The sequence below is a fragment of the Salarias fasciatus genome, chromosome 14, assembly GCF_902148845.1.
Source record: "Salarias fasciatus chromosome 14, fSalaFa1.1, whole genome shotgun sequence".
In the NCBI taxonomy this organism is placed as follows: Eukaryota; Metazoa; Chordata; class Actinopteri; order Blenniiformes; family Blenniidae; genus Salarias; species Salarias fasciatus.
The window spans coordinates 28,329,422-28,351,597 of NC_043758.1; the positions used below are offsets into that span (position 1 = coordinate 28,329,422).

Here is a 22,176-nt window from a genome sequence, read left to right on the forward strand (position 1 = left end):
CGTCAGCCGCCAATAGCAAGTCATTAGTGACTTTAACTAACGCAGTCTCAGTGCTGTGATAAGCTCTATATCCTGACTGAAATTTCTCAAATAAACTATTGTCCTGTTGGTGGCGGCGAAGCTGTTTAACCACGATTTTTTCCAGAACTTTTGAAATAAAAGGCAGATTTGATATCGGTCTGTAGTTAGCTAGAATATCAGGATCAAGGTTAGGTTTATTCAGCAGTGGTTTGATTACCGCGAATTGAAATGACTGTGGCACATCGCCAATTTCTAGAGACGTATTTATTATAGTTATGATCGTATTTAAGATAACTGGAAGAATATCTTTGAAAAGCTTAGTTGGAATTGGATCTAGGAGACAGGTCGAAGTTTATCGAAGTGGAATAGTTGATTCTATATCACTTCCGTCATCATACGAATTCCATTATCATTAAGTGTGGTAAGAACCTTTGTACTGAATCATATTTTAAACCTGATGTTCCACATGCTTTCTGCAGACAGGCTCATCTCTCCTTCCACATTGAAGCTTTTCTCTGTTGTTCCAGATGCCAAATAAACTGGAAGCTGTTTTGTCCCTGCTGTGATCAGTCTATCAACAAGTCTTGTGAAAGATTTTTATTAATTTATTTGCTGCGTCTTGAATGGATGCTTTGCATATTTTGATCTTTATTTCACCGACTGCAGAACTGAACTGAACTGAGAGTTTTAAGTACTGCTAAAATCCAGTAACTTTGTGGGTCCAAACCTGCCGAAGCATCAGAACACAAGGAGGGAAACCGTATTCAAACCACAAGAGACACATCTTTTATCTAAACAAAGTTTTTAATCCTGAGAATTCCACCAAAAAGCCCATCAACTCCTCAAACAATCCACGGTACCATATAAAAAATGGCAACCTGAATACAGGAAGTTTGTTGCTTTTGTGATGTTCACCGCCTCTAAAAACCCTGCACAGCTCTCGTTAACTGAACATATTTAGAAATGTTGTTCCTACAGGGAGAACCTCTGGACTCTTTGCCTTTTATTCTGTTAATATTTCAGTCCTTCCTCCTCCCAACCCTGATATATATGATCAATTTCTCCAATCACACATCCTGAAGTGCTCAGCTTTCCTCATTCAGAAGCACTTTCAGGTTCAACCTCTCCAAACTCACGCTGGCACATGAGAGAAAACAGATAGAAAACAGTGATTTACACAAGCTCCATTGCTTCCAGTAAACTTCATTAAAAACCACTAAAGCAACATCTTTTTCTGGCTGAGAGGGGAGATGAGCTCTGATCATGGAGCTGTTTACATTCACACCAGTTGTTTCATTTCCCAAAGCTAACTGTCGCAGGTCGCTGCATGGAGGATTGGGGAGTCCAGACGCTGCCGCTGATGAGATTAGAGCTGATTGGAAGCACTGGGGAAAGGGGAGGTGGAGCAAGCTGCCAGCAAAGCCATCGCTTTCAAGTCAAGAAGCCACAAAGAAAAACCTGAAACACGACTCCAGAAAGGCAGAAACACAGAGGAAGCCTGCAGCACCAGCAACAGGATAATGTTCTTGGACAATATGTCCAATTTCTTTTTTAATTGTCTTAAAAGCTTTTGTTCTGGGGTTTTTTTTTTTTTTTTTTTTTTTTTTTTTGCATGGAGAGAAATTTTTTTCAACATATCCAAAAAGTACAGATGTTGGAAAATGAAAAATCTGGGAACCACTGTGATAACAGGTGACCGGATATTGATCCTAGATGTAAATGTGAGCGTGTAATATCCAGAAGACTTGTCCAAGATACATGGATGACTGATGCTGCCAACTAAAAGCTGAATATGTCGGAAAAAGAAAAAAAAACCTTCAAGCAATCCTGATATAAACAATAATAATATCTAATAAAAATATGGATCAGTCCTGATTGATGAGGCTGTTCAATGTCCAAGCAGGAACAAGTTCCGTTTACAGAAATAGTGCAAAATTAAGTAGTGACAATCAGTATCAAATCAATCTCATTAAATAATCCCACCCAGACATCAAAATCAAGCATCTGAAGGTTTGTACAATAGAAATGAACGAGGATGGAGAAGCGAAGGACGCAGTTTTCCGGTAATGGTGCTGATGAGATTCAGTAGGGTTTCTTCTGCTCAGGACAAAAGAAACAGACATGCAAAGACAAATAAATATCACTTTAGGTTGATACTGTTGGATAAATGAAGGTAAATGTGTTCTTCTGTGTCATCTTACCTCAGACGACTTCTTCCTTACTGTTAAGAAGAAAACACAACCTTAGAACATCGAGAACTCAAATGACAGTGACGTCCCCGTCACATCTCTTCATTTATATAATGTGCTTTTAGCTGTGTTCGGGGGCGAGTTTTCAGGGTTTGAGTTATTGTTTTTAGTCATTGTTAAATGAGATGGTTTAAACTCACTTGAGTACAGGTAGCACAGCATCACCACCAGCAGGGACGACAGCGTGATCACAATGAAGCCAACTGAGAGGACGAACATCCAGCTGACAGATTCTGTGCAAAAAACAGGCCACATGAGACTCTGCTCCCGCCTGCTGGCAGTACAGTGTCGGTACGATCAACTCCTCCTGCTGCGTTCCACTTTCCTCTCTGAGCTCTGAAATTACTGAACCACTCACCAGCCACTTTACGAGGGGCATTTAACAAGCAACTAAGCGGCATTTCTCTGGGACAGAAAGAGGAGAATGGACAGAGAACAGGAGCTCAACGCAGCTCACGAAGATCAGACCAGTTCAAACTGGTGAGTTCAGTCCATTTCTCAGACCCTTACAGTCACAGATCGCAGTACTACAGAAATGGAGGAACAAGACAACTATATCACGGATATTCAGCCCACAAATCCTCCGCTGCTGTGTGAAACTATCATTTCAACTCGCACCAAAATCTCTAAGGAACATTTCCAGCCCTCTCTACTCTCAGGATACTGACCTGAGTTCCAAAGACCAGCTCAGATTTCCGAGCCCTGAGAGGAACCGGGAAGCAGCCTTACTCTCAGCCTTGCTATACCTTTAACAGTCAGGATGAAGTTCTTCTTAATGGGAGCTCTCAGCGACACGTGGGACACGCTGCACGTAAACTGTTTCCCCGAATCCATGAGCGACGCCTCCAGGTAGAAGAAGGCCGTCATGGTGTATGTCATGTCCTTGTTGTGTCTGTGGCTGGACAGCAGGATGTTCGGCAGCTTTTTGGGGAGGGGAGCGCCGACCCTCTGGCCCGCGACCGCTGGATCCTGCTCGTACCAAACGATGTCCACGTCCAGAGGGTAGTAGCCGTCCGCCTCACACACAATCTTACGCTCGTCGCCCTCCTGCAGAGAGAGGGTGGGTCCCACGTTGATGGAGACCCGAGGAGGGTCTGAGGAGAAGGAGTGGAAAATAATAAAGCTTGACCGTAAACCAGGGTGTGGAAGCACTGTAAAATATCTGCATTAAACACACACACACACACACTTCCTTATGTTTAAATGTAAATGTTTTGTGCTTGTTTGATTTTTTCCTGTCAGTATTTTTCTTTTCGCCTCACCTTCTACACGCAGATTTATCTCCACGCTTGCGAATATGGGCATCACCGACAGCGAGCACAGGAAGGTCCCCTCGTCGGTGGCCCTGGTGAATTGGTGTGTGAATGAGGCCTCTCCTCCAGACAGGCCCTTCTTGCTGACCCCGGAGCCCTCGGTCCGGCCCGAGCGGCTGCTGTAGCTGAACAGCTTGGTCCTCGTTCCTCGCTTCTGAAAGTGCCACTCTGCGGTGAAGTTCGGCCCCTTGTGGTCAACATCAAAGTGGCAGTGGAACTTCTGCTGGGACCCCAGCGTGGCTCTCACCACGGGGGTCTCGGTCTTCATCACCAAGGCAACTATGGAAGTAAACACAAATGGAATGCAAATGCTGTTGAGGGGTAGAGCTGAAGCAGAGGGAACTCGTCACAGACTGGAGGGTAGCGAAGTCAGACAGCGTTAGATGTTCACTTCACTCCTTCACTGTCCTCCGCAGTCTGGTCCCACTCTTAACAGACAAGCACCCAAACCAGCAAACAAAAGAAAAAGTAAGAGGTGATTCAGTGAAACAGATAATTAACATAAAAGTTAGACTAAAAATGAAGCCCCATTTTCACATCATTTCAAATTAAATTTTTGTTGCAGAAAAGTCTCACTTTCAGATCAGAAACAAGAGAAACAGTGAAAACAATGCAGTTTTCACATCGGGCCACCTTGTTGGTTGTTTCTGTATTAAAACCACACATGCTGTAAACATTAACAACAGTTGAGTACACAGGCTTTCAAATGGACTGCAAACGTTGCATCGGCATGAGGATCCAAAGTCAATTTGCTGTCTAAAAGAGTGTCCTTTTTTTTGTAAAACAGAGAAGTAAATAAAAACTATGTATCATTTTCCGTCTACTTCACGTTGAGTAGGTTTATCACATACAATTCCACTAAAATGCATGTATATCAGTGGTAGTTATGTGACAAAATGTGGAAAAATTCAAGCAGTATGAAGAGTAACAAGCACTCAAACAAAGGCTTTGGCAGTGAGCTCAATGACAGAGAGACAGCAGCTCTGCAGCTCTATGAGCCAAAAGTAACACATCACTTCCTTCAGTGTTTTGATTAAAATGATTATTTTCCTTGAATTGGATTGCCATGCTTATTTATCCAAGAAACAGAGCAGATCCTCTGGTCTACCTGTGGTGGTGAGGATCTCTCCATCAGTGATCTCAGGCCAGTTGCGGTAGTCCTGCTGTCCTGGCGGCGGCTGGTCGGACGCCTGTCTGAGGAAGCTGGTGACCGTGAACTCTTCTGCGCGGTGTCTGATGGTGCAGCTGAACCAGTAGTTGTAGCCATGAGCTCCCAGGACGGGCCAGCGGACGTGGATTCCCTCTGTGCTGTACCTCTTCAGCTCACAGTCCAGCTGCTCCTCCTCTGCTTCCTTCAGGTACCGGCGCATGTCCAGCTTCGACGCTGCAACACAGCAGCAGCATCAGTCAACGCCCGCAGCCGTCAGGCCGCTCCGTCCGCGGGCCGCAGAAACTCACCGGTGACCAGGAAGGTGACGGCGTGAGGGTTGACGGGGGGGTCTCCCGGCTGACCGAACTGCAGGATGACCTGTCTGTACAGGAGCTCCGTCTCAGTAAACTCTTTTTGGAGCACTTGTTCATCAGTGAACTGACAGGGCAGCCATGATATCTGAGAGACACCGTACACACCTGAGGGACAAAAAACAACAAGGTCACACACACACACACACACACACACACACACAGTCAATAAAGCTTAAAATGAAGTTTCTGCTGACCAGGGCTGCGCCTTATTATTGAACATACCACAATATTGTTCAGTATTGTCTTAAAAATCACAAATATAAGCACATACATAACAACGGTGGTGAACAACTTCAACAATAAATACTGCAGTCATGTGAGATTTGACTCATAAAGACCATTTAACACATTATGTGCCATTTTCACACATTATATGTTCCGACCTCATCATGTTAAATGGTTTTATGAAATCTGAAACTCTAAAATATTCACAAAAAACATGTCAAATAACCTTGTAATGCTTAAAAAGCATCAAAGATCACATCGTCCATCAGATTTGACAAATGAACCACTTTTCATGATTTAATAACAACATATGTAATACTGTATTTTTAATAAAAATGTCAGTAAAAGCATCAAATGAACAGATACTCCTACATTTTCATATCACTTCCTTTGCACTATAAATAACCTTACCTGAAACGTCTTGAAACGTGTAAGTTCATTAAAAATTCTGACCCAAACCAAAGTACTTCCAAATATACTACTAAATTACAACTAATTACACTATTACAAGTATTTGTAATCCGTTTTACAGGAGAGAATAAATCACCTTCCAAGCCTAATCTGTAACAGAAAGTAGTGCAGTGTCATGCATTCATAGTTGTGTGTCACGCTTTTTAACGCAGAATCCCGCAAGAAACCCCGCACACCTTTACTTACCCGCACACAGACACGTGCACACGAGCATCTGTAGGATTAAACCCATAATCCTTCATTGGTGGTCTTCTGTTCTTCTTCATACAAACTCACACTGACCCTCCGACAGGCTTCTGACGACCGCTGTACTTTCACTTTCACTTCAGGGGGAGAAGAAACCGGAGGATCCAGCCGGGACACGACACACACACACACACACACACACACACACACACACACACACACACACACACACACACACACACACACACACACATACAGAATAGAAATACTACATAGATATTGTCAAGTACTGAATCTAAATGTGAATGCATATCTAAATAATATAAATGAATGAATATCTAGCCGTCTTGTTCTGAGTGTGTTCTGAGTTTAAAGCACTATATCTTTGATTATATATTTAGTTTAGTTTAGTTGGAAATGATAGAGATTTACTGCAATCGTGCAGTTTTCTTGTCTTCACAGCTGCAGTACCGGCGACTGTCCTGAGGGGCGCTGTGAAGAAATCTGAGCCGCCTCCAGCCTCATGACGTCATGACGTCACGGAGCGGAAGCGCTTCATACAAACCTGCTGCGCTCCGCGATCCATGCCTGACTTGTCCTCACAGTCTTGTCAGCTATGTCAGGGGAATTTCTCACTGAGAAAGTGTGTTTTCTGTTTCCTGAGCTCTCCTGCGGTTCATTCTGAGCTCAGACAGAATGTGTTGAACTCAACAAACTCTTCAGACGTTTAAACAGCGGACTAAAGTTACCGAACAAGCGCCACGCAGCAGCTACGTTTCAGAAGATGGACAAAGGTGAGGATGATGGCTATTATTTTATCAGTTCTGTCGTGAAGTCAAAATCTCCTTGAGCAGGTCTGTTCTGGATCGTGAGGAACTGTGTACACGTGCACACTTGCAGCAGCGAGAAAAACAAGTTGTCATTCAATCTCTTTCGAAGCAAAACTGGAAAACCTCCTTGATAACTTTTACACCACTTTTAATGGACAGAGCAGAGTGAAAACGCGATAGTTTAACACGCTGTCTGTCAATTTCTGTACGCTTGTGTCATTGTGAAACTTTAATTCTAAGATACGTTTTGAAAAATTCAGCAGTTTACTTCCAGAGCCACTCATGCATGCAGCTGCCTCACCTTCCAGTTTTCACATCTGAACCAACACTGACTTTTTTTTCTCATATAAAACAAGTAGATTATTCTTGCAGTATCAAACACAACACAGTCGTTCGAAAGTACAGTGCCCCTGTTTTTTCGTTCTGTTTTTTTTTGTTTTGTCCTGTGGAAATGATTTGATTTGTATATTTTTACATTAAATGTTTTCCATTAATGTTTCGTTTTTAATGTCTCACTTTGTGATTTGGGGTTGTTTCCTTCAACCAAATTATGTAATTTATTTGACATTCTCCCACCACTTCACAGCAGCATCTGAACACTTTGTGTATTTGCAAGTGAAAAAGTCATTCCAAACTGTTTGATACACACCTTATTTACAGAAATATTGAAGCACAGGTACATAAAAATAAACTCCCTCTCGGAAATTCAGTTTTGCCTGTATCTTTAATTCTTTATAAGTAGCATGCTGATACAAACTAAAAGTGAATACGTCATGCATCTCCCACGTGCTTGCATGTCTGTAGCTCTCCCTGTTTAAATCAGCTGCTTTGTTTTCATGATTGCTGATTCCTGTGAATCTTTAAAACTATTTTTCAGGTGCTGCAGTCCTGCAGGGAGCTTTCCTCCTGGCTGATCAACTGTGCCAGCCCTCATCTCTGTCCTCCATTCAGAAGGCTGATTGGAGCAAGGTGGGTCAGGTGGTGGTCGGGGCTATAAAAGACGCCTGTAGAATGGATAAAAACAACCCGACAGCTGTGAACTGGACAGAGAGGATCATCTGTGTTGTGTGGCTGAAGCTGCTGTGCAGAGAAGCTGGAGAGGACATAGAGGAGACGTGGAGGAGGAACCCTTTCTTCCCCCTCCAGAACGGCCTCCCCGAGCTCAACAGAGTCGTCCTGCTGGAGTTAGTGAAGTCCACTGAGGCAGCGCGTGCGTTCGCCGGGTTCCTCCTGTGCTTTCCTACAGTGCAGCTCAACGCGGAGCTGGAAAGATTCAATCAACATGTGAAGAGCTCTCCCGTGAAGGAAGAGGACGTGCGGCTCTTCCTGCAGGTGTGGTGGGAACTGTGGAAAGGAGGATGCGAGCAGAAAGGAGGCGCGAGCGTCGAGGGGATGTTTGCCAGCCAGCTGTCACGTCTCTTCTCCGAGTCTTCCAGTCCGAATTATCAAAGCGCCAAGAGGTTGAAACTAGAAAACACAGAATCACCAGAGCCGGGAGCAAACGCAGACATCCTGCAGGTTCTTCTTCATGCTCTAACAGAGCTGAAAGCACACATATCCTCCACAGACCTTTGCTGTCAGGCTCTGTCAATTTCTCTGGATGCTTTATACACATCCTTTCTAATAGATGCAGAAGTTGAACTCCCACCTGAAAGAAAGCTGCAGATGTTGAGCCAGATGATCAGCAGCAGAGGGATGAACGGTGAGCAACTGAGTCCTGAGCTCATCCGGGAAGCTCAGAGAGACTTGCGTGCTTCTCACACACCAGCTCATTTTCGGCCCAGCACGATAACACTGAGGGGAGCCTTGAAGGTTGTAACAGAGCTTGCAGAGTTTTGGCAAAGCAGCAAGCTCCTGAAAATGCAGGACGGCTGTGGTCCGAGCTTCAACACATTCCGACTGCAGCAAAGCGTCCAGAGAGTCCTGACAGCGCTGGATGAAAGAGAGGAAGACTCGGAGGAGAGTTCTCTCAGGGATTTACTGAAGTCTCTGGATCTTCCCTCCACAGAGAGCAGTCCAGAGGTGAGCGCACAGGTCTTGGCTGTAGTCATAGCAAATCGTTTGGAAGACTACGAGAGCTTTGCGGTGCTGTTTGCGGATGAGATGTCACAAGCGCCGTGCGACGAGCGCTGGCTGGACTGCCTGGAGAAGAACCAAGCGGCCTTCAGGCAACACGATGCGCTCATCAGACTGTCTTCCACCCTGAGGAGAAACCTCCACAGCCAGGGTGCCGACGTGAGCCGCTGCAGGAAGCTCACGAAGCTCGTCGCTGATATCTTCTCCGCTCTTTCCTTAGAGGATAAGAACAGAGCCCTGGCGGCCACGCTGCAGTCATCCAGCAGGGGCTTCTTCCAGCAGACCGTCCCCTCAGCCCTGACCGAGGCGTTCGAAAAGGAGCTGAACATGGCCTTCAACTGCATCATCCAGGGCGGGGGCAGAGCGTCGGCCGCTAATCTGAACACAGCCGTCTCTTTAGTCGCGAGAGTTTCCTTCCAGAACCCCGAAGCTGCTCTGAAGTCCTGCTGCCAATCAGCTGTTTTCAATAAAGGAGGCTTTTCTCTCATGGCTGCAATACTCCAGCAGCTGCCTGGACTGAGAGGTCAGAGGTCAGGAGGCCCTGCAGCTGAGGACGGGCAGGGAGGAGGTGCTCTCCTCTGCAGGTGTTTGCAGGAGACCATCAGGAACAAGTCCCTGTCGAACACAGAGAAGGAACAGTTCCTGAAGTTTCTGGGTCTCCTGATGACGCCTGTCCGGCCAGCCGAGGGAGACGAGAAGCAGCAAAGCTTCCTGCCTCCTCAGGAAGTCATCAACACCTTCGTCCTGCCTCACATCTCTGCTGGGGGTGAGCACTCTGACGTTTGTCACGTTATCGTACATACTTTTTTTTTTTTTTTTTGGAGTATTGATGCAGTTTTCCTTCCGTGTGTTCAGCTGACGCAGATCTGAGTCTGCAGCTCCTCCAAGCCGCTCTCTCCCTGGACGAGCTTTCCTCTCCTCACTGGGTGATGCTCTGCTCTCCGTTCCCCCTCCTCTACATCCTGTCCCAGCTGCTCCATCAGACTCTAGGGTTTGTATGATCGCCTGCATTGTTACTGCTGAACCGTCGGCCAGACGTTCCTCTCAGGGCCCGCTTATATAGCAATTTCCATCCACAGTTTCTGGGAGCAGACCCCAGGGGGCGCCGTCCAGCCCTGCTCCATGGACTCGAAGGAGCTGCTGGCCTCAGTGCTCACCAGGCTGGGGGAGCTGGTGGGGGCGGAGATGGCGGCGGCCCCCAGCAGCTACTCCAGAGCTCTGTTCTGGCTCTACAACAAGACGGAGGAGCTGGACTGGACCGTGCGGTTCTACCTGAAGCCGGTGTGGGGGGAGCACTTTAAGAACGAGGTGCCCTCGTCCCTGCTGGCCGTGTGCGATCTGCCCGAGCAGGTAGGAAGGAGGTTGAGAGAGTAGAGAGATCCGAGCAGGCTGAGAATCTTCTCAATGCAGCTTTCAGTTTTTCCACGGGTTATTTGTTGCACATAGTTTGCACTTTGGCAGATCTGTTTTCTGTGTGTTCCTGGCTTTATAGCTGAGTGTTGGATTGTACCTTCACCTCTGCAGTCTGTCTCTGTTGCCCCCCCCTCCTCCTCTGTAGGAGTGGTCCGGGTCAGACCTGCCCCCCTACGGCCCAGGCACCGGTCTCCTGGCCTGGATGGAGTGCTGCTGCATATCGGACCCCCTGCAGACCACCATGCTGTCCCGCCTGGCTCTGGACCGGAGCAGTCCGGAGCAGGTGGGCATGTTCAGCAAGGGCGTGCTGGTGGCGCTGACGCAGGTCCTGCCCTGCTGCTCGCCCAGCCAGTGGAGCCGGCTGCTGCGTTGCCTCCGGGAGCTGGTGGCCTCGGCCCGCCTCCACGTGCCCTTCTCCCTGGAATACGTGGACCACCTGCCCCTGCTGGACCTGCGGGGGTTCTCCTGCGAGCTGCGGCTGTCCGTCCTGCTGCTGCGGGCCCTGCAGCTGCTGTGCGGGTCCAGCTGCTCCCACTGGCTGCCGGCGGAGGGCTGGGCTCACGTCGGGAGGCTGTACGCCCACGCCGTGCGGGAGATCATGGGCTCGGTCAGAGCCAAGCAGCCGCTCCCCTCGCCCGGACGCTCCGGCGTCTCCAAACACACGCCGGTCACAGCTCCGAAAGTGTGTGACGGAGAAGAAAACTCGCCAGCGGAAGAGGGGGAGGTGCAGGTGGGAGCAGCTCGCAGCCAGGAGGTGCTGTTTGTCCTCAGTCAGCTCTACTGCCACGTCCAGCACATCCAGGTACGACTTGTGTTTATCTACATGCTAAATTCTCTGAATGATGAATACCCACAGATCAGAGTCACAGTGTTGGATTCCCCCCCCCCCGCAGGTCATGATGCCCGGCGGACAGTGCGAGGCTCTCTTCCTGTCCAGCCTGGACATCCTCAGCCACTACGAGGCCGTCATGGCCGCCTTCCCGGACAGCTGCACCTCGGTGGAGAGCGACAACACCCGCCACTTCTTCTCCACCATCACCGACAACCTGCAGAGCCGCGAGATGAAGGCCGTGCTGCAGCAGAAGATCGCTCAGCTGGTGTCCTCCACCGCCTGAGGCAGCGTCACGAACAATACGACCACATGTCAAAGTGTATTTCTGTCCCCACAAAGAAGGTAGGATCCCTTGATTCTCGTGCGCTGCTGTGTTTTAGAACCCACAAAGTCAGTAAAACACACCTGCTGCTTTGTGTGGCACATGCCCACAGTTGTGTGACCCTTGAATTGTGTTCACATTTAGTTAAGAAGTGAATAAATCAGTGAAATTTATTTTCTAAAAGCCTGTTTGTGCTGCTTCAGTTGGTGCACTCTCTGTAAAGTTTTCATGTTCTTCCTGTGTATCCCTGGGTTTTCTCCAGGTCCTCTGGTTTCCTCTCACAGAGTGAATCCAAATTCCTTGTAACTTTGGAAAAATGAAAATGATCTACAGTCAGCTTATGTAATGTATTCTGCATGTACTGCTGGTGGTCTGTAATAAGAACTGCGGGTCGCAGGATGACACGTCACCGTGTGAACAACAGAACATTTCAGTAAAAATGACCCCTGTTTGTTGGTTTACTATTAATATAGTATTTTAGTGAAAGTAACAGAACATCAGTGACGGTCAGGCTTTTTTAATATTCAGTTAGAGAGAAAAACTGCAGCTGATCTGGTTTCAAATATTTCTGTATTTTTGCCAAATAAAATAATTTGCTGTAAACAATAAAAATACATACAAGTTTTTTAATTAACTTTCTTTTTTCAAACTATTAAACATTCATTTTTGTGAGGTAACGACTGCTAGCTCGCCAAGATGCCTCTTTTCACAGTGTAAATCAAATGGCATGAAATCAGCCTTTTCATTGTAAATATTGTTTGTGAATAAATTTATTTCCATATTTTTTCCCCATGTGTATATGTTTGCATGCAGTTTTTAATATGTGTTTGACTATATAAAGGTGGATCACTTTTACAATGAGGGTCACTAAGTAGATCCAAAGGACCACATGTGGCCCGGGCCTCGTGGAACCCTGATCGGTCAATGAGTGGAAAAAACAAACAAACCGAAAGACAATTAAAAAATAGATTTCTTTTTAATACTGCTGCTTAAACCCAAACCTTTTGTGTGTTAGCACACATACACACAAACTGCTTTAACAATCCTATGATTTGATTCAGGAAATCAAGTACAATAAAAACTTTGGAATCCAGAACTACAGAAAAGAGTCGTTTGGCAGGAATTAATGAAACTTGTTTTTTTGGACGTGAGTTTGACTGAACTCATTACTGTGACTCCACTGATTTAACAAAAATGTTGGGTATTAGAAACAAATATTCAAGCAGTGATACGGGTTGTAGCTTTGCAATTTACAGAGAAATTCTACAAAACATCCAACAGCAAACTCTTTCTCCACCTGAGAGCAACAGTCACACATCTCAAGGATGTTCCTAATGACCCAGCTAAATAAAGAAAATTATTAAGACTCATCCACTTGCCCAATACAAGCAAAAAATAGTCAAAATTCCTATTGTTTCATTGTCTTCTCAGACCGGGCGGGTTCACAGCGTCTCTGGATAAATGTCTCATTAGCCTGAGCATGACGAGCATGATTATATGTGCGTGAATAAAATGACATTTAATCTTAAAGCCGACTGATTTGCACACGCCCTTATTTAAAACTCAGAATATGATTGGATAAACACAGTAGTCATTAAAACATTGCATATTAACGAACGTAACAGCTTCCAAACAACGAGCATGAGTTCAACAAGACTACAAGAAAAAGTTTGAAGCTTTGTTCACGAAAACATTTCACACCCACATCATTTTAAAAACAACTTTTACCAGTAAATTGAATTTTCTGCAGTTATAAAGGACAATTATGTAGCACAGGGAATAAAATGATATACTGGATTTTTTTGGACTGAATCATGTCAACAAAACATATTTATCACTGGATCTACTGCTTTTATAATCATTTTAGTTTAAACGTGTAGATTTTTCTTTTTGGTGACATTTTTCAGTTCAAACCAGCAGTAATTTCGCATTTTGTGTTTTTTGTAGCAGCTTTCTGTCGTAATCAGTGGGTATGTACTGCTTTATTCTGACCTATGAAATAATTCTGATAATGTGTTATGAATGGAAAATTTCTTTTAAAAAAAGTGCAAGGTTTAGCTACGATACTACTGACATCTTGTTCATTGCCTGATGGTTCTCACTCTGATCCAGATGTTTGGATTGGTGATTTAGTTTTGTGCAACTCATGAAGTCGATCAGTAGAAAACTTTCTGAAAGCTTTAAGTACCCCAAGTGCTTCTTGGGGCAGTGTTGGGCTTCATTTACAAATTTTCAAGTTAAAAGGGGAAACTTTTTGCGTTTTGGTTTACATGACGACGATGCTAGGAACCTCTGAAAATGCTTTTTTTTCCCCCTCAAAATGTTGCCGTGTAAACCCAAAACTCCTCTGAAATGAAAATGCTAAAAAAGAGGCGTTTTCACTTGAAACGTCGTGTAAACGGAGCCTGGGTCATTCTGTCTCCGCCTCAGTCGGTCTTCGGCTTGTCCGCGTCCGCCTGCGGCGCCCTCCGTCTCAGGTAGAGCCTCTTGGCTTTCCTCAGCAGCAGGATGAACCAGTAGACCTGCGGGGCCAGGATCACCAGGTTTCCCAGGTTGCAGTGCAGCGGCAGATGAGCGGCCACCCGGTGCAGCGGGATGCCGAGCTGCCGGCCGTACGCCCAGTACATGAAGGGGAAGAGGAGGACCCGGCACGTGAAGAAGGTCAGCAGGACCACCACGCCGTTGATCCTGTGCAGGATGGAGTTATCCAGGCCCAGCTGGACGCCGAACACACCAGAGGACGGAAACTTTAATAATCCAGCATTTACGTAAGTGCTATCAAACACTGCAATGCACCTAAAAGCAAAGTTTCACAGTACTGAATCCATAAAACTCCTTAATAATTAACATCGAGTCAAGAATTCTTAATGTTTGATAAAAACGCAACAAAACTCATAAATAAGCAGCTTATAATCAACAAAATATATTAAAAATGAGCAGAAAATCATCAACATTTTGAAATATTTGACTAAACCTTAAAAAAATCGTGTAAAGTCCATATCACTTCCTACGATTTGGTGAAAATGCATCTAAAGTCCTTAATAATTCACTTCTAATCAACTAATACCATAAAAATTTGCATCAAGTCATCAAATACTTTTAATAACTACCATGTAAGCAAAACGGATACGTATTTGACATAAAGATCCTTAATAATCAGCTTGGAAATTAACCAAGGTTTTTCTCACCTGGATGAGAATCTTTCCGAAGCAGACGAACGGCGTGCTGAGCTCTGTGAGCAAGAAACAACCGATGAAGAAATCCCCGAGGCCTCTCCTGAGGAGCTGAGGAGAAGACAACACAGTCACACCTCCTCTTCCTCCTCCTCCTCCTCCTGCCCCCCCCCCCCCTCCCCCTCCTCCCCCTCCTCCCCCTCCCCCTCACCAGGCACACGGGCATGAAGACGAGGAGCAGCGCGGCGTGATGGAGCACCAGCAGGGTGTCTCTGAGCAGGAAGGATCTCACCGTCTGGACGGAGTGTTCCCCGCCGCGACCTTTGACCCTCTGGTTGTGGTAGTGGCTGAGGTACATGGCGAAGATGTCGAAGGCCATGTAGGGAGCGCCAAACAGGACGAAGTTGTCCACCAGCCAGTGACTGAGTGTTGGGACAGAGAGTCTTTCAGATCGGTGTGGTGTGTGTGACAAAAACACAAACACTACCGAACACACAACAGAATTCTACAGTATAAATACAAAACTACACTAAAATTAGCATTAATACTTCAAAACTATGAAATACTGAACTAACAGTCATATACAGTTATGTTGCACTGATGTTATTTTTAAAGTAATGAACCATGTAAGCAACACATACACATTCACATATTAAATTGTCCAAAATTTAGCATCAAAACAACAAAACAGGTACAACCCAGTGTCTCTCTGTAACCCCTACTGGTCTCCAGCTCATACGGGGTTGCAGGGTTCAAAATGTAGCCTGACTTAACCCGGAATGAGGCGGGGTTTGCTGCAGCGCCCTTCGACTCTAGCTGGATAAAGAGCTGCAGAGTTTATGTAAACATTTGCAGTGGCTCTACGGATGGGAGTGGGTTTTAAGCACATGATCTGATCTCTGCATTTTGCATTTAAAGTTTAGATACAAACTGAATCGGCGACTGTCCAACCTGTCGGTCATCACATCTTTGCAGGACGTGACTATCGTGACTCCAGACGCAGTGGCCAGAGAGGCATGGACGGCAGAAACCAGGCTGAGGACACAGAAACAACGGACTCCAACACACTGTCACACCAGACTCCACTCAAATACACGCTGTTTTCATTTGCGTCTTCCTCATTCGTATCCATAGGCACATTCTTTACGTTATTTTGTTTAAGAATCTAATAGGGTATGCTGGCAGAATCGGCACAGTTATTACACATTTACAACTGAATAATTGAGCACAATAATAACTTTTTCAGTAGATCCGCTCACTTCTTCGCTCGATATGGTCGATATGGTCAATAACAACAAAGTAAAGTAAATGTTTTCACACAAATGCATGGATAATTTCTATCGAGCCGTATTAACCGAGTCTCATCTTCCGTTCGTATAACACAATAACAACATGTGTATAAATTCAGTAAAGTGTAGTAAAATCAAAGAGATGTTAAATTAGCGCTGTTGCGAGCGGACTGTGGTGGGGCGCTGACCTCTCACTGACGGTCACCAAGTCCGCCTCTCTCCACCGGGGAAACCGCCACCGTAAAACGGTCCTGAAGCCGTAGAAAAGACCCGGAAACACCGCGGCTCCACACACAAACGCGGTCCACATGTCAGCGGTTAAAAGCTCTTAACGCTACGCGCCACATTTACACCGCGACATAACTTTAGTTATTAGCCGTTAGCCACTTAGCATCACAGGGATCACTGAACTTCCTGCCCATCAAGTTTCCTTCACTCTCATTGCCTGGAGCAGAGACGCTGCCAGCCAATGGGAATCAACCACTTGTAATGCCTTCTGATTTTTTAAATGTACACAGCATGTTTGTTGTTGGGTGTACACACTGAATCTTTAAAAGAATGTCTTAATATAATCACCCTATGAACATAGGTCACCGTGTTGACAATAATGCTCAAGATGACCGAGATATGCAAATGAGCAGATATGCAAATTATATTATTACAAATTGCCTGACTGGAGTTGGCAGCAATGTATAGTATTGAATGATGTCATCACCTGATTTGACCTCGATATGCAAATGAGCAGCTATTCCAAATGACATGATAACGTCATTTAGAGCTTTTCTGCCTTGGCTGGCAAAAATGTATGTTTACAAAACACAATAAAGTGCATCATATTTGATTTAATTACTGAGCATTAAATGTAAATGCCATCATTATTTCTCATGATGCACTTTCCTTTAAATTATTATGACTTTGTAATATGTATAGCACAACTCACCATTCAATTCTATTCAGCTTTATTTATGTAATGCCAAGTACAACGCAGTCATTTATTGGCACTTTTATAGATAAAAATTCAACAGTTCCACATGAGCAAGCATAAGTAACTGTGGAAAAGAAAAACTGACTTTTAAAAGGATGAAACCTTCCTTTTAATGGAAGTGAGTGTGGACTACAGGGTATGGGTGAGAGAGACAGAAGGAGAGAGAGACAGGTTAGCAGTGTTGGGCAAGTTACTCTTAAAAGTAATTAGCTATAGTTAGTTACGTCTTCAAAAAAATAACTGAGTTTGTTACAAAGTTATTCTAAAAGTAAGCATTATAAAACTGAATGCTTAATGAAATAAATGGACACATGACAGAATAAATTACAAACAGGAAGCACTAGAATTTTTAAAATGTTGCTTTGTGATAATATGAGACAAGACACCAATCAGATTTTATGTGTAACAGGTAGGATTTCTACTTTTGTAAGAAAAAAAACACAATAGATGTATGTCAATAGATATCTATACTCCCATTTAAAAGCTGTCTTTGAATGATCAGAGCTCTTTGGCCACATCTCTATCACTTTTGCCATTTACCAATATGATTCCTTCTTTCTGTACACATACTTCATGCTCCACTGGCTCAGTACCAGCCAGGTCCCTTCTACATCCGTCACACGCTGCTTGGATGCCGAAGGTCTTTGTAAAGGATTGGAGAAGCGCGTTTTGGTCATGGTTGGTCAGACTACCGGGTCAGCTGGAGGAAAAATCAAGCACATTGTAAAAAATAATTACAGTACTCATTACTAAAAATAGTAATGCCATTTATTTTAACAGTTACCCCCATCACTGCATGCCAACCATGGAGATATACACCACATTCATTTCAATACAGCCAATGCAAAGATTTGTCTTCCTTTTTATTTATAAATAATTTAAGATAAAGATGTGACATGAGAATAGATTACTTGGGTTTTTAAAAGTAATGCAACGAGTATGTTTGCAAAAAAACACGTGCTTTTATTTGACCAGTTTGATTAATGCATATATAAACGTTTCATAATCGTGTAATTTATTGAAGTCAGAGGAGTAAAGTCATCTGTTGATGGAAATTAAATGTAACACAAAGTTTTCAGATGTGCGTTTAAATTCGCCTGGTGTCGTGCTCTTTGGTTCGCGCTGTCTGTCAGTCATTTATGGTAATTAGGAAATAGTAGGCGGGGTCAGTTCGGCGCACGGCACGAGAGCGGCGAAAACACGAGACACTGCGTTGAGCAGGAGAAGTAACAGCGAGAGTGTAAGTTTGTTTGATGGACATTATTGGCAGTGACAGTCGGAGAAAGAAGCAGAAGAATACCGCTTTGCTCTCGTGATTTGTTTCGCTGGTGAATCGTCGAGTTTCTCGGTGAACGGACACGCTCAGCAGGGCCGCACGAGGCGCTAGCACGAGGGAGCACTGCGCCTCCACTCCGCACGTCGATGTGAGTTTGGATTTCTTCACATTTTTTCCCGTTTACAATCTTTTGGATGTACTTTTTTCTTTCTAGGACCAAAACAGTAATCTGCCGGTGAGATGAAGTTTTTTTTTTTTTTTCGTGCGGGTAACTACGCTGCACGTGCAAGGCCTACATGCAAATATTGTGTTGTCAACTAGGCGGGCTGAAATACTTCTCCCTGTTCTATATTATACTTATTATTTTTAGCATGAAAATTTCAGGACTCATCTCCCTTCAGAGAATCTGAAGAGGGCCTCTGTTATTCCCCCAGGATGAGCCACAGACAAGTATGCACTACTGTCTATTATGATAACGCTATCTAATGTAATAACAAATCTATATTCCAACAAAGAAAACAAGTGTCAGCTTATAGGAAATGTGAATCGCAAGATCAGAAAGTTCTATCCGAAGACATATCGAAGACTTTTCTTACAGTGTTTATTCGTCTTGAAGGTCGTTAAAGCTGGGGTAGGCGATGTTGTCCAACAGCACTTTTTGTCATACTGAGTGAAATGCTCCTCACCCCCTGGAAGAAGCCAATAAAAAAATAAAGAAAAATCTGATAACTGTAGCGGCCAAAGGACAGTAAAAACTCCGATCAATCATGAGGCGCGGACCGCTCTTAAGAAACCAATCAGATGCCCCCCCCCCCCCCCCCCCATTTTATGAAAGCATGGTGTGAAATCTGTTTTTATACCAGATTTTAGCAGTTCCATCCTTCTTTTTCTGGATTTTTCAGACAATTTTAACAATTTCAAATTCCTTTAATCATTGCGCCATATAGAATCAACAGAAAGAAATTGAAAATTAAAAAAAGAAATATGAAAAAAAGAAAATGAAATAAGTAGTTTTTAAATATTAGTATTTAGAAGGCCTTAATAGTGAGCACAGCAAGGATGAAATTAACCACAACACAGCAAATGCTGTTTACATGGACACGTGTACATGTGTATTTATACACAGCAGAGCTGTTAAGTGCATGGCCAAAGAAAGGAGACGTGCTGCTGGGAGCACATCAGCTCACAGAAGTTCAGTAACATGATTAATGTGAAGACATCAAACACATCAAACAGGACAAAAACAACGCAGAGCAAAAACACGGGTTACCTGGGCAGGGGTAGAATAAATGCTGAAGGATAAAAAACATGTCAAAATGACTCAAGGAAACAGTGTTTGGATTTTTTTTTTTTTTTTTTTTTTTTTTTTGTTAAAGCAAAGATAAAATGTTTGTTAAAGTGATAAATTGAAAGACAGGACTCATTGTTTTCTCCTCAGTAAACCCCATCGGGACCGGCTGATGCTTCTCATGCAGGTTTGTCTCCCTCTTGTGGCCTAATCAGGTAACTACACTACATTGTCCAGTTGCTCAGAGGCGTCACACATGATTTCTAGTCGTCTGAATTTTCTTGTTGCCTTTATGGAAGCAGCATTGAAACTGCTACTAACTACAATGTTGCGTGGCATTCATGTCTGTCTGGAAATTCAATAGGGCAGGGAAAAGCAGCACTGCTGTATGTGCGGTTGTATACCGAGTTTTCAGCAGGAGTGTGTCAGCAGTCTCTGTGGCGCAATCGGTTAGCGCGTTCGGCTGTTAACCGAAAGGTTGGTGGTTCGAGCCCACCCAGGGACGAGTTGCTTTTTCAATTTTTATGCTGTGGATTGCTAAATTCTTCACCTACATGTTCACACAACCGTCGGAGAAAAGAGCACCAGCTGTCGTCTTTCTTGTGAAAGATTGCTGTTGATTGATTGTATTGTTTTCTCCATGGAGCAGATTTTGGCTCACTGGTGTGCTCTGACTGCTCCAGGCTTACTGGCACGCTGCTCCTTGTTTTTCTGACATAAAGTACTGATTGCTGCGCTCCTTGTTTGTCGACCTCATGGACATATGATTCGATCAGGAACCAGGAAGTACAGATGGGCTACACAGTGCGCTGAAGTTGATGCGCTCCGTAACTCCCCAAGACATTGCTCAGGGTGAGGAGGGGTTAAGATCCCCGGTGACCCGAAGAGCGACACCAGGAGAAGCTTAGCTTTCAGCTGGGGAAACCCACCAAGGTCTTAAGGTGGGGGCCAGACAAAGAACAATCCAATCCCATAATCCCCTCCACCCCCCTCCACTATGTGGCCCCTCCTCCTTTCTGTCTGACCCCTCATACACGCCTGTCTAGAACCAGCCCTGGTTATTGGGTGTTTCAGACGAAGTTTTATCATAATTTTATAAGAATACATCAACATTTCATTTTACCACTGAAGGAAGTGACTTCAACTTGTAATAAAGTTGAAGAAGTATAGACAAAAGGCACAAAAAATCATGTAATGATAGTAAATTCAATGTGGATAATACCAACAATACTTTGATTTAAACTTTTTTTTTTACACTTTTCTTTTGAGAGCTGATCCAATTTACTTTACTTAATTATGCCCAAATATTTAAAAAATTCTTTTTCAAGTCTACACACACAAACACACACAAACACACACACACACACACACACACAAAGAGAAAAGATGCAGAATGAAACCACTGTTTTGTTGACTTTTATTCATATATATATTCATATATATATATATTTTATATACTCGTGTGTTCGACTGCCACTGTTAAAAAGTGTGACTCATCACATTATCACCTGTAAGCATAAATAAGAACTTTTTTTTCTCTCTTGAAACCTGGTAAAGAAACCAACTGAAAACAGTTAGGGGTCATTTTCAGCACCATTGAATAGTACATTCTCCATATTGCATCAGGATATAAAAATATACAGATATAGTGTGTTTGTTTTTCTTCTTTAAAACATTCTTTCCATGTTGTTCAATGGCATGAAACAAGAGAGGAAGAAAAGAGCCCGTCTGGACCGCCGGGGGAGGGGAGGGGAGGGGAGGGGCGGGGGGGCTTGTTAGTGTCCGCTCAGGCCTTCACAGCACTTTAAAACGTCAGTAGCAGCCACACGTGGGAGAGACACAAAAACTGGTGGGAGGATCGTCCTCACAGTGTCAGCAGAGAGAGGAGGAGGGGGAGGACGAAGAGGAGGGGGGATGGAGTGCATGTGGGGGGGAAATAAGGTGGGGGGGGGGGGGGGGCAAACACCAGACGACGGGAGGGTGGGCTGTGAGCTCCTCGCACTGTGACGCCAACCAGTCACACAGCAAACAGTTCATCCTGTGTCCACAGGGGGGCGTGTCGAGACAAAACACCCCCACCGCCAGCAAAACAAACAAACAGAAAACATGAAGCAAAAAACAAAAACAAAAAAAAAAGTAAAGTCAGTTTTAATGTTTCGAGGCAAACGAGGAGATGAAGGCGGAGAGGGGAGCTGAGGCTCGTGCTGCATAGAGAGGGGCTTCTGACGGGGTCACATGGTCGCCGCTCAGTGGGATTATTGCCCTGTGTCAGCCTCACACACACACACACGCACACACACACACACTCACACACGGGGGTACAGACAGAACGGGGGTGCGGGGGACTGCTTGATCAGGTTCCTGTGGTTTCCAGAGAGTTTCCAGAGTGTAGAGGGTGTGTGTGTGTGTGTGTGTTCATGTGTATGTATGTATGTGTTTGTGTGAGTGTGTGTGTGAGAGAGAGAGAGATATGTCCATATAGAAAAAACAGAGCCCGGCTGCAGCAGCACTCTTCTCCACCGTCCTCCACCCGTCCTCCGAGTGGTGCAGCGGCCCGCCGGCCTCCAGCGGCCTCACATCCGTGAGGACGAAGCCAGCTCGTAGAACAAGACGTAGGCGTCGCTGCTGCGCACTTGGCTGGAGGACATTGGCGTTACTCTGAGAGAGAGAGAGAGATGGAGATGTGTGTTAGAGTGAGCTGAA

At 44.8% G+C, this 22,176-nt stretch overlaps 4 protein-coding genes and 1 non-coding gene across 9 annotated transcripts in view; 2 read left to right on the plus strand and 3 right to left on the minus strand.

The window, feature by feature from the left end:
* Positions 1 to 1,589: 1,589 nt before the first annotated feature.
* LOC115401183 (tapasin-like) lies at positions 1,590 to 6,122 on the minus strand. The gene is made up of 8 exons (XM_030109399.1): positions 5,990 to 6,122; positions 5,042 to 5,212; positions 4,692 to 4,967; positions 3,533 to 3,862; positions 3,017 to 3,364; positions 2,411 to 2,503; positions 2,223 to 2,242; positions 1,590 to 2,118 (listed from the first exon to the last, which is right to left on the minus strand). The coding sequence occupies exons 1-8, from the start codon at positions 6,033 to 6,035 to the stop codon at positions 2,104 to 2,106; spliced, it is 1,299 nt and encodes a 432-aa protein (XP_029965259.1). The 5' UTR covers positions 6,036 to 6,122; the 3' UTR covers positions 1,590 to 2,103.
* Positions 6,123 to 6,543: 421 nt separating this feature from the next.
* On the plus strand, positions 6,544 to 12,244 carry gemin4 (gem (nuclear organelle) associated protein 4). The gene is made up of 6 exons (XM_030109374.1): positions 6,544 to 6,783; positions 7,697 to 9,661; positions 9,751 to 9,886; positions 9,975 to 10,245; positions 10,454 to 11,110; positions 11,202 to 12,244. The coding sequence occupies exons 1-6, from the start codon at positions 6,774 to 6,776 to the stop codon at positions 11,421 to 11,423; spliced, it is 3,261 nt and encodes a 1,086-aa protein (XP_029965234.1). The 5' UTR covers positions 6,544 to 6,773; the 3' UTR covers positions 11,424 to 12,244.
* A 198-nt stretch (positions 12,245 to 12,442) lies between these two features.
* Positions 12,443 to 16,333, minus strand: LOC115401191 (ceramide synthase-like). The gene is made up of 5 exons (XM_030109407.1): positions 16,113 to 16,333; positions 15,587 to 15,670; positions 14,847 to 15,057; positions 14,651 to 14,746; positions 12,443 to 14,179 (listed from the first exon to the last, which is right to left on the minus strand). Exons 1-5 carry the CDS (start codon positions 16,232 to 16,234, stop codon positions 13,889 to 13,891), a joined length of 804 nt encoding a protein of 267 aa, XP_029965267.1. The 5' UTR covers positions 16,235 to 16,333; the 3' UTR covers positions 12,443 to 13,888.
* A 3,571-nt stretch (positions 16,334 to 19,904) lies between these two features.
* On the plus strand, positions 19,905 to 19,978 carry trnan-guu (transfer RNA asparagine (anticodon GUU)). Its single transcript has one exon. It is a non-coding gene; the product is annotated as a tRNA-Asn (tRNA).
* A 1,155-nt stretch (positions 19,979 to 21,133) lies between these two features.
* The window catches only part of usp2a (ubiquitin specific peptidase 2a), a 41,469-nt gene continuing 40,426 nt past the window's right edge, over positions 21,134 to 22,176 (minus strand). For all 5 annotated transcript variants that reach the window (XM_030109385.1, XM_030109387.1, XM_030109386.1 and 2 more), the window contains one exon: positions 21,134 to 22,131. In XM_030109385.1, the coding sequence (XP_029965245.1) occupies positions 22,047 to 22,131 (85 nt within the window). In that variant the 3' untranslated portion in view covers positions 21,134 to 22,046. The remainder of the gene's footprint in view (positions 22,132 to 22,176) is intronic.